General features: G+C 31.7%; 2 protein-coding genes across 2 annotated transcripts in view; both read right to left on the reverse strand.

Annotated features, from left to right (window-relative positions):
- Positions 1-13,910, reverse strand: part of LOC124355570 — a 608,556-nt gene that overhangs the window by 171,223 nt on the left and 423,423 nt on the right. The window lies entirely within an intron of this gene.
- LOC124353730 (collagen alpha-1(XVIII) chain-like) overlaps positions 1-13,910 on the reverse strand; it is a 167,737-nt gene that overhangs the window by 35,198 nt on the left and 118,629 nt on the right. The window contains exons 3-5 of the mRNA XM_046803711.1: positions 9,084-9,183; positions 5,050-5,129; positions 2,473-2,502 (exon numbers count right to left, since the gene is read on the reverse strand). Of these exons, the coding sequence (XP_046659667.1) occupies positions 2,473-2,502; positions 5,050-5,129; positions 9,084-9,183 (210 nt within the window). The remainder of the gene's footprint in view (positions 1-2,472; positions 2,503-5,049; positions 5,130-9,083; positions 9,184-13,910) is intronic.

Consider the following 13,910-nt stretch of genomic DNA (forward strand, 5'->3'; position numbering starts at 1 on the left):
ATTGGTCGGAGGTCAAAATAAGACTAACGTTTTATTTAGGAAATAAGATGACCTACAAAAAAGGTCCAGTGACTTTTTACTATATTTCCCTTAGTTTGACCGCAAAACGCGATTAAGTGAAAATATTGGACATTTTCGCCTAAAAATTTACATTCCGGGCTTGATAGCGGCTAAACGGTTGGTCGTAACTCAAAACAAATTTTAAACGGGATTTAGGAAATCACGTGATCTACAGAAAAGGTTCAGTGACTTCGGGAGTTGGCTGAGCGTTAGCTAAGCGTCAATAGTAGATAGGGACAGAGGAATATTTATTATGTTCACAGACACAATACCCTCTAAAAAAGGCCCAAGTGTGTCATTAACCCCCGGTAATATTAACCCCCCCCCCGGGGATTTCCTGGTATGACCTGATAACCTCCTGTACATTCAACCCCCTGATGTGTTAACCCCCCTGGTAACATTAAACCCCCCCAGGGAATTTCCTGCCATGACCTCATGTCCGAATTTTACCAGTCACCAAATCTCTTAACCCCCCCCCCCCTGGGAAGATCCTGGTATGACCAGATAACCCCCTGGAGACTTATCCCCCGGTAACGTTAACCCCCCCTGGGAATTTGTTCATATGACCAGACAATATCCTGACGAAATTAAACCCCCTCTTGTCTTAACCTCCTTAACATTAATCACCCACCCAGGGAATTTCTCGCCTTGACTAGATAGTCTCCTGGTGATATTAAACCCCCTGTTCGACTTAAAATACTGCCTTGAGGTCGGTTTTATTATGTTTATACTAAACAATTCAAGATAGCTGACCCGTGCAGACTTTTCTCCCGAGCTCATTTCTGGCTAAACCATAGGTCGTAGATCAGATCTGAGGGCACAATCGAAAGACAAAATTAAATTTCCAACAAGAAAGGTCCAGTCACTTTTTGTCGTATATCTAACGGTTTAACCGCAAAATGCCCTCAAAGTGAAAAGTTTTTACGAATCCGGAAAAAAATCTATGAAAAAGGTCAATTTTTAAATCCCTTGTCATTTACTTAATGTCCGGACTTAACCAGTCACCGAATTCCGCTTATCCCCGAATTTGCAAGCGTTTACTTTGGGGGCCTGGGGCGAGCCGAAGGCGAGTAATAAGTATACTACAGCACTGGACCAAGGGGAATACACGGGGATCTTTTGCGAACTGTGACGAGCTTTTGACACTCTCAACCATCAAATTGGCGATTTATGGTGTTAAAGGAGTTTCACTGCAATGCTTTTTCTCCTACATTTTATGAATGTTTTAAGCAAGTCATGATCTAGATTACCTTCAACAAACTTTGGCGTTCCCCAAGGTTTTATTGTAGTCACTCTGTTTTATTTGATTAATTTAAGTGGGTGTACAATGGATAAAAGGATAACTTGGTACAATATGTTGATGATACACGTGTTGCTATGCAAGGAAAGTCTTCTCAATTACTCGAGGCTGTGCTATAGGAGGCATTATTAATTCTTGATGTGTGTCTTGAAAGACAGAGAAAAAACGAGTTGGCTCTATTTTGGACCACTTGTCTGAGATTCTAAACTTTGCCACTGTAATATAATGGTGCTGCAAGTCTTAAATCTAATTCCACTAGTTTCTTACGGATGCACATAGATCCTGACTTTAGTTGGCCAAATCATATTCATCATCTGTGTAGAAAATAGAAAATTTGAACTTTTTATTAAGATATTTATCTGAATTCTTTAATAAGTCAATTTTTAAAAAGTGTATTGTAACTATCGTTTTTCTGTGGTATCATATCGTAAAAAATTCTAGGAAATGTTATTATCATCCTCTTTCAACCAGGGTTTTAATCTGCAGAAAATGACACACACACACGAAAATGTTTTAATGCAGTAAAAGATTATATTGAAACTAGTGAAATCCTTTCTATTGTATGGAAAAGACTAAACATTAATCCTGCAGAACACAGCCTACTGAATTATACCTTGGAGTTCTTGGTAACTTGTTTCTTAAGGCGTAATTTTATTAAATTGGGTTTTCTCAAAAAGTTATCATAATCTTTTAGGACATGAATATAATTATAACACTGTAATGATATTTATATACAGTATATGTACGACTATGATATTGTTCAATGAAAATTGATATCAATATTAAGTAACATGGTTGAAATTAGTTTTAATTAGACGTTTTCAAATTTAAAACCCTCATATCAACCATAAATTTACCTGCACATTTTTAACGATGATAACTTACTACAGCACGAAGTAATATGTTGTTTATACTTTTAGGAAAAATTATGACACAACAAATAATGATTATTTTATATGTGATTTTTTGAATAGTTAGTTCTAATTTCAATATTTATAGTAATCAATGTATACGAAAAAATAGTGCTCCAGACTAATGGAAGTTGTTATTGTTAGTTATATACACATATTTATTCTTAACGGTTAATAAAATATAAAATAAAAAATATTTACTTTGTGTAGCGACCACGTCCTCCATGCCGACTGGAACATTAAATGAAAGCTGTGTATTAATTGAATATGAAAGTAATTTAATTTCTGTACTAACAGGATAAACTGCAAGAAAACTAGTAAAAACCATGTGTAAAATCACACCCAAATTATTTATATTTAATATATGTGTATTTTCTCACTTTTACAATTAAGACACAATCATGTTCACAACAAATAACCCATTAATTTTATGCACTTAAAGTTTAGCACTGTCCAGGGTGCCATTAGTACAAAAAAATTAAAGAAATTAAAAGAAAAAAGAAAACTACACTGAATTACCATCAGGATTAAAGAGAATCATTTGCAAAATATCTGAAGTGAAGTGAATGCACGTAAATATATAATAAGGAGAAATCAAAATAGGCCTCCTAAGATGTAAACCCTGGTTTCGCGTTCTATTATAATAAAATATAGTACAGAAAAAATCTTTAGTAGAGCTTAGCTAAACAAAGTATCTTATTTTCCTGCATTAATTCAAATGAAAATTATGGAGACATGTTTGTATTATTATTACTAAACACTCAATATTTACAACACGACAACAGACTCCAAAACAAACTTCAGTTTGGTAGTACAACAACGTCTTCAACATTTTCATAATGAAGTAGCCAGTGCTTAAGAAATTAAGTTTTTCCTTATTCTTACTAAAAGGGTGTTAAGAAATTTTTTATTCTGTATAAAACGATGTCTTTGGGTGAGGAATTTGATAATTATTTACATTTCTTAATTTTTTATTTAAAAAATCTCAATGACTAACTTCTGGAGTACTAATATTTCAAAACTTTTTCAACTTACTAATTTCTATTTTGCGACGTCGTTGTTTATTTATCCAAGGCCCTGTCTCGCATATAGCAAGGCGAGGTACTTGCATGTGTAACGAAGTGTGGACACAAAAACAGAGACCACGGCAAACATGTATCCCATTACAGTTAATTGGTGCGGAAAATTTATAGTTTGCGGCCACTGCTTGGCCCTTTATCACAGTCTAGTTGGATTCTCTGCACAGCAATTAACGTAACTGCAGCAGTATTTGTGAACAAAAAAATGTGAATAGGACCTTGTTTTACTAATATTCAGGGATTAATTAAATTACGTGTTTTGATTTCGAATAATGTGTGAAGATACGGTTGTAAATTCATAATACGATATTGGAACTCTTCTAAAACTGTAGTGATTAAATAGAGCTCAATCCGGACCCGTCATTCCAAGGCCACATTTTCCAAAACTGTAGTAGAAGCAGTAAAACTTTGTCATTCATAAAGTTTAAAGTAAAGTCGAGTAATATCTTATTTTACGAGGCGAAGTTAGGGCTAAGACTCCCTCTATAACACTTAACCTGGGGACCAACGGCTTAAAGGTGACTTCCGAACCACCACCAATGGCCGGGCAGGCGGGTTGCTTGCAAGAACATGATCGATACGGAAAAAACTCTGTAACGAAAGGGGATATTTATTTACACATGAATTACAGACTGCATAAGCACCAAACAGAAGATGGTGAAAACCAGATTAGGAACGTTTGCTCCATTATAGTGCTCTAATGTGAAAACACAGTAGATATATTATTGGTCTATCCTAGTATATCGCAATTAAATATATAAGTTCAGTGATCTAACGATCTAAACTCTCGTCACATTGCTTTGTGAAGCAAAAAAAGTGTGGAGGGCAAAATGAGAGTAACTTTTTGAAGTAATGCATAAACTTCTTTATTGAGAGTAAACCACAAGTAACCCCGTCAACCTTTACTTCCACTCCGGGGTGACTCCACCCTCAGTTACAGACTTCTGAGGAATAAACACGTCTCCTACAAAGTTAAACACAGGAGTTGTAATTACCTAGGTCTTATTAACTTTGCCGTCCTGCACAAGGGACAAAACAATAGACCAAGCAAGATGAAACACACCACTGCTTGCTCATAGTCTTAATTACAATCTTTTTAAGGACTTCATTAGTATTCTGAGGGAAGGTAGTTAAAAAATGTCAAATAATAGATCAGAGTGACACTGTTAACGTGTTTAAAATCATATTGTCTAATTATATGTTAAGAAAATAGAACATAACGTTTCGTGTACCAAATTGTGTAATTTTCCTTACTTGTCAAAATCTTTCATAAGATGATATAAAGTTACAAAAATCTTTATGGTGATGAATTGGCGAAAGTTAAAATTGTCAAAATAAGTGAGGTGTTCTTATTAAGATATCAAGTATTTAACTAAGCGGAAAAGAAAAACACCAAAGCTTCCGAACCGTTCAAAACGTATCTAATATCATAATGACCTACCATAACATATACGAATACGAATCACAAGTATGGTGTATGTTGTTGTTAAGCTATTATTGTAATATTGATCAATGTAAAAACTAAACGCTGTCCGTAATTTACAGGCTAGGTTCTCTATGGTGTAACCCTGTTTAGGATGAAATGACGTTAAAGCGAAGTAGGCATATATAAAAATAATATGAGTGACGAATTTTGAGAAGTTTTCTGATGATAACGTTTACCCTTCTTATGTCATCACAAGGAATCAGGTAAACTTACATCCTGGCTGTATCCACCGACAGGTCCTGGTGGTCCCGGCTCTCCTTGGAGTCCTGGAAGACCTCTTTCTCCAGGTTCTCCTGGAACAAACATGCATACATATGAGTGCTCCAAAATTTGAGAGAATACATACTTTGTTTGAACGTAACGTTATCTTTATGTAATTTATCACTAATGGTACTAATTTTGTAATAATGTTACGGAATTAAATATTAAATACGTTGAAGTCCTTTTTTTAAACCATCCGTCCAATTTTAAAACGAATTATAATTTTTGTTTTGAAATGTAATTCTAGAACTTAGTAATACAATTTCATTCTTTGATGCGAAACTTGACCACAAAAAGGTAAAGTTGCTTGTTAAACAGTTGTTAGCAGACATAAACTAGTTTAATTAAAGTGGCGAAACTAGTTAAAACAGAGTTAATGTACAGGTAAGATACGTTTTACGGTTCACCATTAAAGCATCTCAAAATTGGTTCCATGAATTTCTCATTAAATTTGAAAGTGTGTTGTGACTTGGCCATATAATAACGAATATATTAAACGATAAATTCATGAGTGCACATGTATATGATATATATGTATATATATATATATATATATATATATATATATATATATATATATATATATATATATATATATATAAGCAGATATTTAGAACCGATTATCTCTTTTGATTCTTTATGCGGATTGCGGATTGCCTTAAATTGGTTTGCTTGTGTTTGTGTTGGTGTTACATTCTTTGCCATAACTTTATATATTTGACTAGAGTGTGGGGGTTCTGTTTTATCAATGAATAACTTTTATAATGAGTATGTAAGTACTTTCTGTTTAAAATTTATCTATTATTTGGCAGGATATAGCGTGCGAAGCCGCAAGTAAGTATTTGTTACTATTATTAATAAAACTAACAAGAGATTAAATTCTTAAACTTAAGATATGGTTTCTTACTGACGACGAGGAAACAGTAGTTTCAGCACGGAAGGAAACATAGACGAGGGTATAATGAGAGTAACGATATCTATAATAAAACGCTATTTCCTGCAGTAGAGATACGGGATCATTATATTCGGCGTTATCTGGTGCCTTTGTAATTAGTTTCGTTGCCGCCCTGGGTTTTGTTTACTGCTGTGGGTGTTGCAGAGTGATTAAATCTGATTGTTGATTCTGACTTTGTGTTACTATTGCATTTCATATTTGTTCGTTTATTTCTCAACCTATACTATAATCATAGATTTGTAGAATAAAATTGTGGATTCAAAGGCGAGTAAAATATTTATAGTTTTTTATGGAAAATGGAAACGGATTTTTGAAACTTACATTTAGGTGCTTTTTAATTTAAAGATATTGTCCTGGCCTTTGTCTTTTATCGAAATAAAGAAACTTATCAGTGATCGTTTGGATTCGCAATTTCATATTTCAACTTAAAACTGTTAACAGGTGTGAAAATTAATTTTGCTTAACTAAACTACACCAAAGGCCCTAGAATCCTAGAGTGTAGGTACTATTTATAAATTAAACTAAATTAAATAATGATCCTTTGTTGAGTTCTCAAAATTATATAATATAAATCAATTAAAATTAAAAGAAACAAAACAACATAATTAAAGTCCTTTTAACGAATTTTCTACAAGATGAGATCACTTTTACAGATCAGCAGCATATACAGTAATATATTTATTCTTAGATATTTAATTTGCAATTGCGTATTTGTTTAAATTTATCGCAGTAATAAAGCGCCTTAATTAAATAACCATAATATTTATTCAATATAGAGCTGTATTTCTTATTCAAATATTTTTACTTTTAATTTATAGCACCCACCAACTCCGAATAAGCTAAAATGGCCTCCAGATTTAAATACTTCTACAAATTAAAAAAATATCTGGTCTTGTGATATCATGAAACTTAACCGCCAAGTTAGAAACCTTTTGAATACCCAGTATACCACCTTTGGTATAATTTGCCCCTGTAATATCACCAACTGTGCTATCTAATTCTCATCTTCCAGAATATTTTGGTCTAAGAAAACTTAAGGGATCCGCCTCCTTCAATATATATATTTTAAATTTTTTTTTTAATATTATACCGTATGTATTTTTTTAAACTTCATACACATTAAAAAAGACTTTTGACTGTTATAATTTTTTTCCTATGTTTAGAACATATAATTTTTTTGATTTTGTAAATTTTGAGGACATATTTTGCGTTTTTTAAAATGTTGAATAACTTTTCTGGATCTAAACCTATTTAAACAAACCTTATTTTATTTTATTCTATATTAGATTATGCAAATTTTACATTATAGGAAACATAATAGGTTAATTATATACAAATTTACAAACGTTTAAAAAAAATCAAATATAAATATTTCCAAAAAAATATTTAATTTAGAATAAAAATTTTATTTTAGCTTTTAGAAGGTTTTCCATAATTTAAAAGTTAGCTCATGGTGTCAAGATGACATGGTAAAAATTACAAGGCTCTATCTTTTATGGTTCCATAATTATTTAATGTTTAGTATAGTAAAACAGGTAAAAAATGAATTTGCGCTAAACTGCGTTCAAAGATTAAATTATAAAATACATCTATTTACTTTCTAAAATTCTCCTCCTCCATAGTTTTTTCCTTCCATTGCTTTTTTTGTCTCCTCCTATTGCATTTTTCTTGATTTTAGCAGCTTCCTGTATTTTTTGTACTTTTTTTGTATTTTTCACTTCAATTGAAATCACTACACACAGCACTAAGTAAATGCCTTTATAAAAGTAAAACCCTTTCTATAAAATAGGTAAGGTTAGGATTAGGTTTACAGGTTACTGCACACTTAGAACACAATTTTTACAATGCAAACATAACCTCTAACATAAAAAGCTCTTGTTGTTTTTTCATCTTCAACAGCTGGTGCAGTGTTGCCAACTTATAGAAATTATGAAACTAAAACATGTACAATTATATTATGACTATAAAGTGAACTGTTTATTTGTTGTTTTATAACACTAATAATAAACAAACAATATTAATTCTTTAGTTGAAAACATCATTTATAAAGCATATCTCAAATCTCAATGCTTATCAAACATAAGAGACCAAATATAGAGCAAAACAGCAAAATGCCAGAATTTTTCGTCTTGTTCTATTTTACAAAAACTCACGAAATTTTAAGAAATAATGTTCAAAATGACTTGAAATTTCACAAACACACTTCTAAGAATATGTATTTTGAAATAATATCAAAAACAAAAAATTGTCAAAAATTACCAAAATTGGTTTTTGAAGGAGGCGGATCCCCTTAAACTTTATAAATATTGTTCCTTTAGGAGTTTAAGAGTTGTAGAAGCTCCTGACCTCTAGAACACTCACCCCTACTCAAGTTTTTCAAAATTTGAGAGGTTCGAGGCATTGTAGGTTTTCTACCCACGAGAGCTTGAGACCTCTGAAGATCCCGGACTACGGCTCCAGCCTATTGAGCTGCCGAACTCTGGAATATACCGATCACTTATAGTTTTCAGCCTGCAAGTGCTCCTGGAAATGGATATCCAATGAGATATCCAATGGCATATCCACATGCTTATGCTTTTGGCCCCTATGAAAGTCCAGGAATAATTAGTCCTAGAAGTACCTCCTTATTCACGTAAAGGTTACTTGGCTCGATATGAATAAATAACTTAAATAAATTAAATAAGATAGACCAAATCTAGAATACATTATCTCGTTACACTCGTTTTCATCAATTACAGTTTTATATACAACTATGAAAAATATATGATTCGAGTAGTTAAATACTTTTACTGCTGAAGCATTTTAAATATGCATACTTAATAAAATTCATATATGCATAATAATATTCAATTTAAATACATTAGTCCTTATAAATTCAATCGGTGAGTAATAAATTAAAATGAGTGTCCAAAGATCACAGTGAAAATAATCACAACAAAGATCACAACAAAACAAATCTTTATTTAAAAAAAAACCTTTAGCCGAAACATCCACTTAACGCAATACACATGTTTATAATAAATTCTCCTACCTTTCATTCCCTGCGGTCCCATGGGTCCTCTAGGTCCCTGTTCTCCACGCTCACCTTTACTCCCGGGAATAACTTCTATTCCTTGGGCGTCGAAACTTCCCTGAAACAACAAACCTTTTTAAGAAGAATTATAAACTAAATACGACAAAAATAACTAAAATAAAATAATGGTAAATGATTTACTTTAAAAAGGATGAAAACATTAAGCGTGATTCGTGAGTATAACAATTTGTCAGATTGTAATTTAACATAAAATCATGCCAGTTATTTATTTTTATTTGTTCATTCTTGAATTTATTAATAAATTTTAAAGAAATTAACCACAGCAAAACAATGTATTTTAAACACGGTTATTATAATTTTTGAGTATTGATACTCATTGTATATCTGGCAGTACACTTCTATCCTTTTTTAACTAAAAGTAACTTCCAAATATTTTGTAGAAGAATTTCGTTTCAACTAACTTGCTTATTACAGTAAACGGAATACGATGATGTCAAAATAGTTAAATAATTTAATTGCATAAGTAAGCTAGATAAAACAAACATACTGTTGAGTTCATTGATTATAGAAGACAACTCATACATGTTAATTTAGCTAGACTATATGCGATATAAAAAATAATATTCAATAGCACTAAGGTGCTATTCAATTAATGCTAAGGTTTGAAATCTTTCCTTTACTGAATATGATGCATTTTTAAGGAGCAGTAGATTGATTACAACCCCTAGTGTCTGCTCCAGTCTCATTGGCTGGTTGCTCATCAATCAGCAACAGCCTGCGGCATTGTGAACTCTTCACCGAGTCATCACCTAATGTGGATGAGCTTCTGTCAAGTTATAGTCAGCTAAGTGTCTCAATTGAAGGTTTTATTTGAGAAAAGAGAAATTACCTCCTAATACGACGTTGAGTTAATTTTGCTACGGTGTTACATTATTTGTTTTGTAATTTCAACTTTTATCACACTTTTGTAATTATTTAAGAAATATTGGAATAATTTTTATCTTTTATTAGCTTTATTCGTATTCCTTACCACAGGCTTCTTGGTCTATTCATCGATCATGAAAATGTTATTAGTCAGAGCCACATACTAAAATCTAATTATACATAGTGACCTCCAAATGTGTCATCATACAACTTAAATCAAAGGAGTCAAGATGCCGTAAGGTAACACTGTCCTAATTAGTAATTTTAAGATCCTCACCACCGAAATCCTAACTACAATCAGCAACAGTCCTGCAATGCAAAATGCGAGATTTCTCCATCTTTGGTAATCTGGATAAGGGTGGTGAATTTTTCCAGGAGGACCTGATTAGTTGTTTTCGGCAGTTTGTAGGACTACTAAAATTGTAAATAGGTTGGCTTTGTTGTATACTTATGGGGTGTGCAAAAGAAACTCGAGGTCTAAGTGCATGGCTATATGCTACATAGAAGAAGAAGAAGAGCAATAATTTGAAATCCTTAAAGCCTCTGAAAAGTATCTCCTTGAAGCAATTTCTTAGGCATTAAAATAAACATTATCTCTTATTAACACCGCACTACCAACTCCTGTTGAATCAGGATTAACCGCTCCAGGCCTCTGAGAATAAATCTTCTTTAGTAATAAAAAGGAGACTATTAAATAGTATAGCTGAGAAACCACTAGATTAGTTGTTCCTGTGAATTTTCACACATGCACAATTTTCGGGAAAATGTATAACGAATTATGTGTGTACCTTCTTGTTAGAAATTAAAGTACACTTTTAAGTGTACTTTAAGTACACTTTCTTTTAAGTGAAAGATTTTAAGTACCTACCTTATTTTATAAAGATTGATCAAGTTTAAAGAATAAAATAAAGAGAAACTCTTTAAACATCTTTACTGCTGGTCTATAATGAGTGATGTTGAGAATTCTGACCAAACAGCATATCCTAATGCGTTTGCCTTAGTTTTATATCTGTTAAAAAACTAGGCAATAAACTAATTTTAAAAATATATATATAAATTTCAAGAAAATAATAATATTATATAAATGTTTATAAATAGCCAAAAACGAGTAAACTTTACTTTAAATTTTGAAACAAATACAGTAAGCAAATACGTTTTTAGCACCTACATTGACTCCCAGCAATTACTGAAACATACTCTTTAAGAGTAATGTGATACTATGTTGATCGTTTACGACATGGAAAGAATATGTAGATTGGTATGAGCTTGAAAATTATTCGCTCCACAAACTATTTCTATACTGTCTCCGAGAAGTTCTCTGGATGAGACGCAGGCATTAAAAAGAAATAGCAAGTAAAAATAAAAGATTTTCGCTTAAAAATGTACTATGAAGATGTTGTAGAGCCAACAACATTATGTTTCATATGTTCTGATAGTTATGGACCTTTATTTGGTTTTATACATTTTAAACTATATTCATGATCACGACGACGTATAGTTGGGGCCGAGAATTTCACCTCACGGTTAATGGCTAAAATCATCACCTCAAAACCGGCACCAATTTCCCCCGGATTTGACGCATAAAATTTGTTTTCGAAATCGAATTTTGATAACGGAATTGCCTACGACTTTTACGATCATGCCCGGCTTCTCATAAAAGACAAATAATTATCTCTGTGAAAATGCGATGGTCGAGTGGCCTAACCCCAGCCTTGTATGAAAATTTGATATAAGCTTTAAGTTCTCGCATGAACAACTTCAGTCATATATTAATGGTTGTACTTATTTTACAAAATAACCAAGAATATGTTGTTAAGAATGCTATGTATTACCTCTCAAGGTATTCAAAATGACGGATAAATAACCAGGGCCAAAGAAAAACTAAATAAGATTGAAATTATATACGCCTTCATAAAATATTCTGATACTTTTTGTCTCTGTTTCTTATTTTAAAGAAACTAATAAATGGATAACTATCAAAATTTAATAAAAATTTCTCCAGAAAGACATCAAATTATTTTTATGTGCGTAAAGGATGTTTGAAAAATGTCGGATCACCAATATTATTGAAGTCTTTATATACTCAGTACATTTTGAAATTTTCCAGATAATATTTCAAACAATTTGTAAAAGCTATATCATCATTTCATTACGAGAAGTGTAACTCTCACTAATAATTAATCATCTTCACAGTTATACTTTTACACAAAATAATTATGTTGTTTGATTTGTTGAACAACAAATAAGAACTGTTGTTTACCAGCGAGTGTCATTCAATATACTGATTGTTCATATTCTTAGCAATCTGTAAGACCAAATAAATTTGAAAATTGGGTTTTCTCGATATTACTTTACTCAAAGAACATTATGCCTCAGTAAATCTATTTATAGCTAACATATTATAACAAAATATTTTTAAATGAAACACTTGTAAATGATGGTTTCACATTTCGTAAATATAATATGATTTATATTGTACAGAGTGATAAAAACAGTCAAAATTAAAATAAAGTTTGTTGTTTATATTATATTAAATAAGTCTACGTTGTATATTTAATGGAATGGAATAAACTAAAAAGTAACTTATTGCGTTAAAAGTATACAGATTTATGATATACTTGTATATAATTTGAAATTTGGTTTTAAGAATCAACGAAAGGATCAATGAGCTACCGCCATACAACACAAAATATGATAATATAAAAATATGCATGACTAGTCATGGAAAACATAATCACCAGTCTAGAGGAAATCTGTTTTAGTAATGAATTTACAATCTAAAACGCATACATTATTCTTTTTCTATACTGGATGTTTGTGTTGTTGCTTCATGCAACCGTGATATATGAAGCAACCAGTAGGGATGAGTAATGTTGGCCTGGAAGGGATGTACGAGTGAAAGACTAATTAGAGAGAAGCCCCACCCTTACTAACATCTGATAAGAAGGATTGATAGAGGCTAATGTTTTTTTAACTAGTGCTTTACAATCGTATTTAACGTCTAGTTTGTACTGAATTAGAGAAAAACTGTTATTTTAAAAGCATCGTGATTCTGAAATCTGCTAAAGAGGTCTCTATTTATGAATTGTTGACACATATAATAATAAGGGGGGATTTTAAGCTGACTGATTGTATATTACGAAAAAAAAACACTCTGACGAGTCTATAATATGATAACATTATGATTACTTTCTGTTTCTTTAACATATAATTGGATTGATATAATCTTATCTGCTATTTAAAATTTTATCTGTTAAGTGAAAGTTAATTACTATGAAAATGATCAAAATGTAAACAAACTATCACATACCGCCGGCTTCGCCCGCAATTTCTATGCAACATTCCGTGTATTTGTTGGGATAGCCCCCACGATTTCAGTAAGACTTAACTATTTCAGACGAATCTAGAGGAACTACAAAGTCGAAGTTCATAGTTTTCTTAGTGAAAACACTTGTGATGTAATATGATAGTGTCCTGTGATATTTTAAAATAAAATTATATATCATGCATCAGGTACCCGAAATTACGAGTAATTCTAATTAAAATTAGTTTTACTCTCAATTCCTGAAGGATTTTTGCTTCTAGTTTAAATTAACTATATTTCCAACGCAAAATTTTGAGTTTTGCTTTTTTTGGACCAAAGGAACAATATATATATATAGAATATGCAAAACTAAAATCAACATCAAATAATACTATCATATCTCAATATTTTTATTATGGCAGTTGCCATCCGTATGTAACGATGGAACACGATTCTAGTACATGTTTATGACTCCCAATCATGTTCGAAATATCATAATATGTACCAATTTCCTTGGTCTAGTCTTCAAATTATACCAGTATTTATACACATCATCAGTATAGTATACCTCATCATTGAGAAGTTGATGTGATATC

The sequence above is a fragment of the Homalodisca vitripennis genome, chromosome 2, assembly GCF_021130785.1.
Source record: "Homalodisca vitripennis isolate AUS2020 chromosome 2, UT_GWSS_2.1, whole genome shotgun sequence".
Lineage (NCBI taxonomy): Eukaryota > Metazoa > Arthropoda > Insecta > Hemiptera > Cicadellidae > Homalodisca > Homalodisca vitripennis.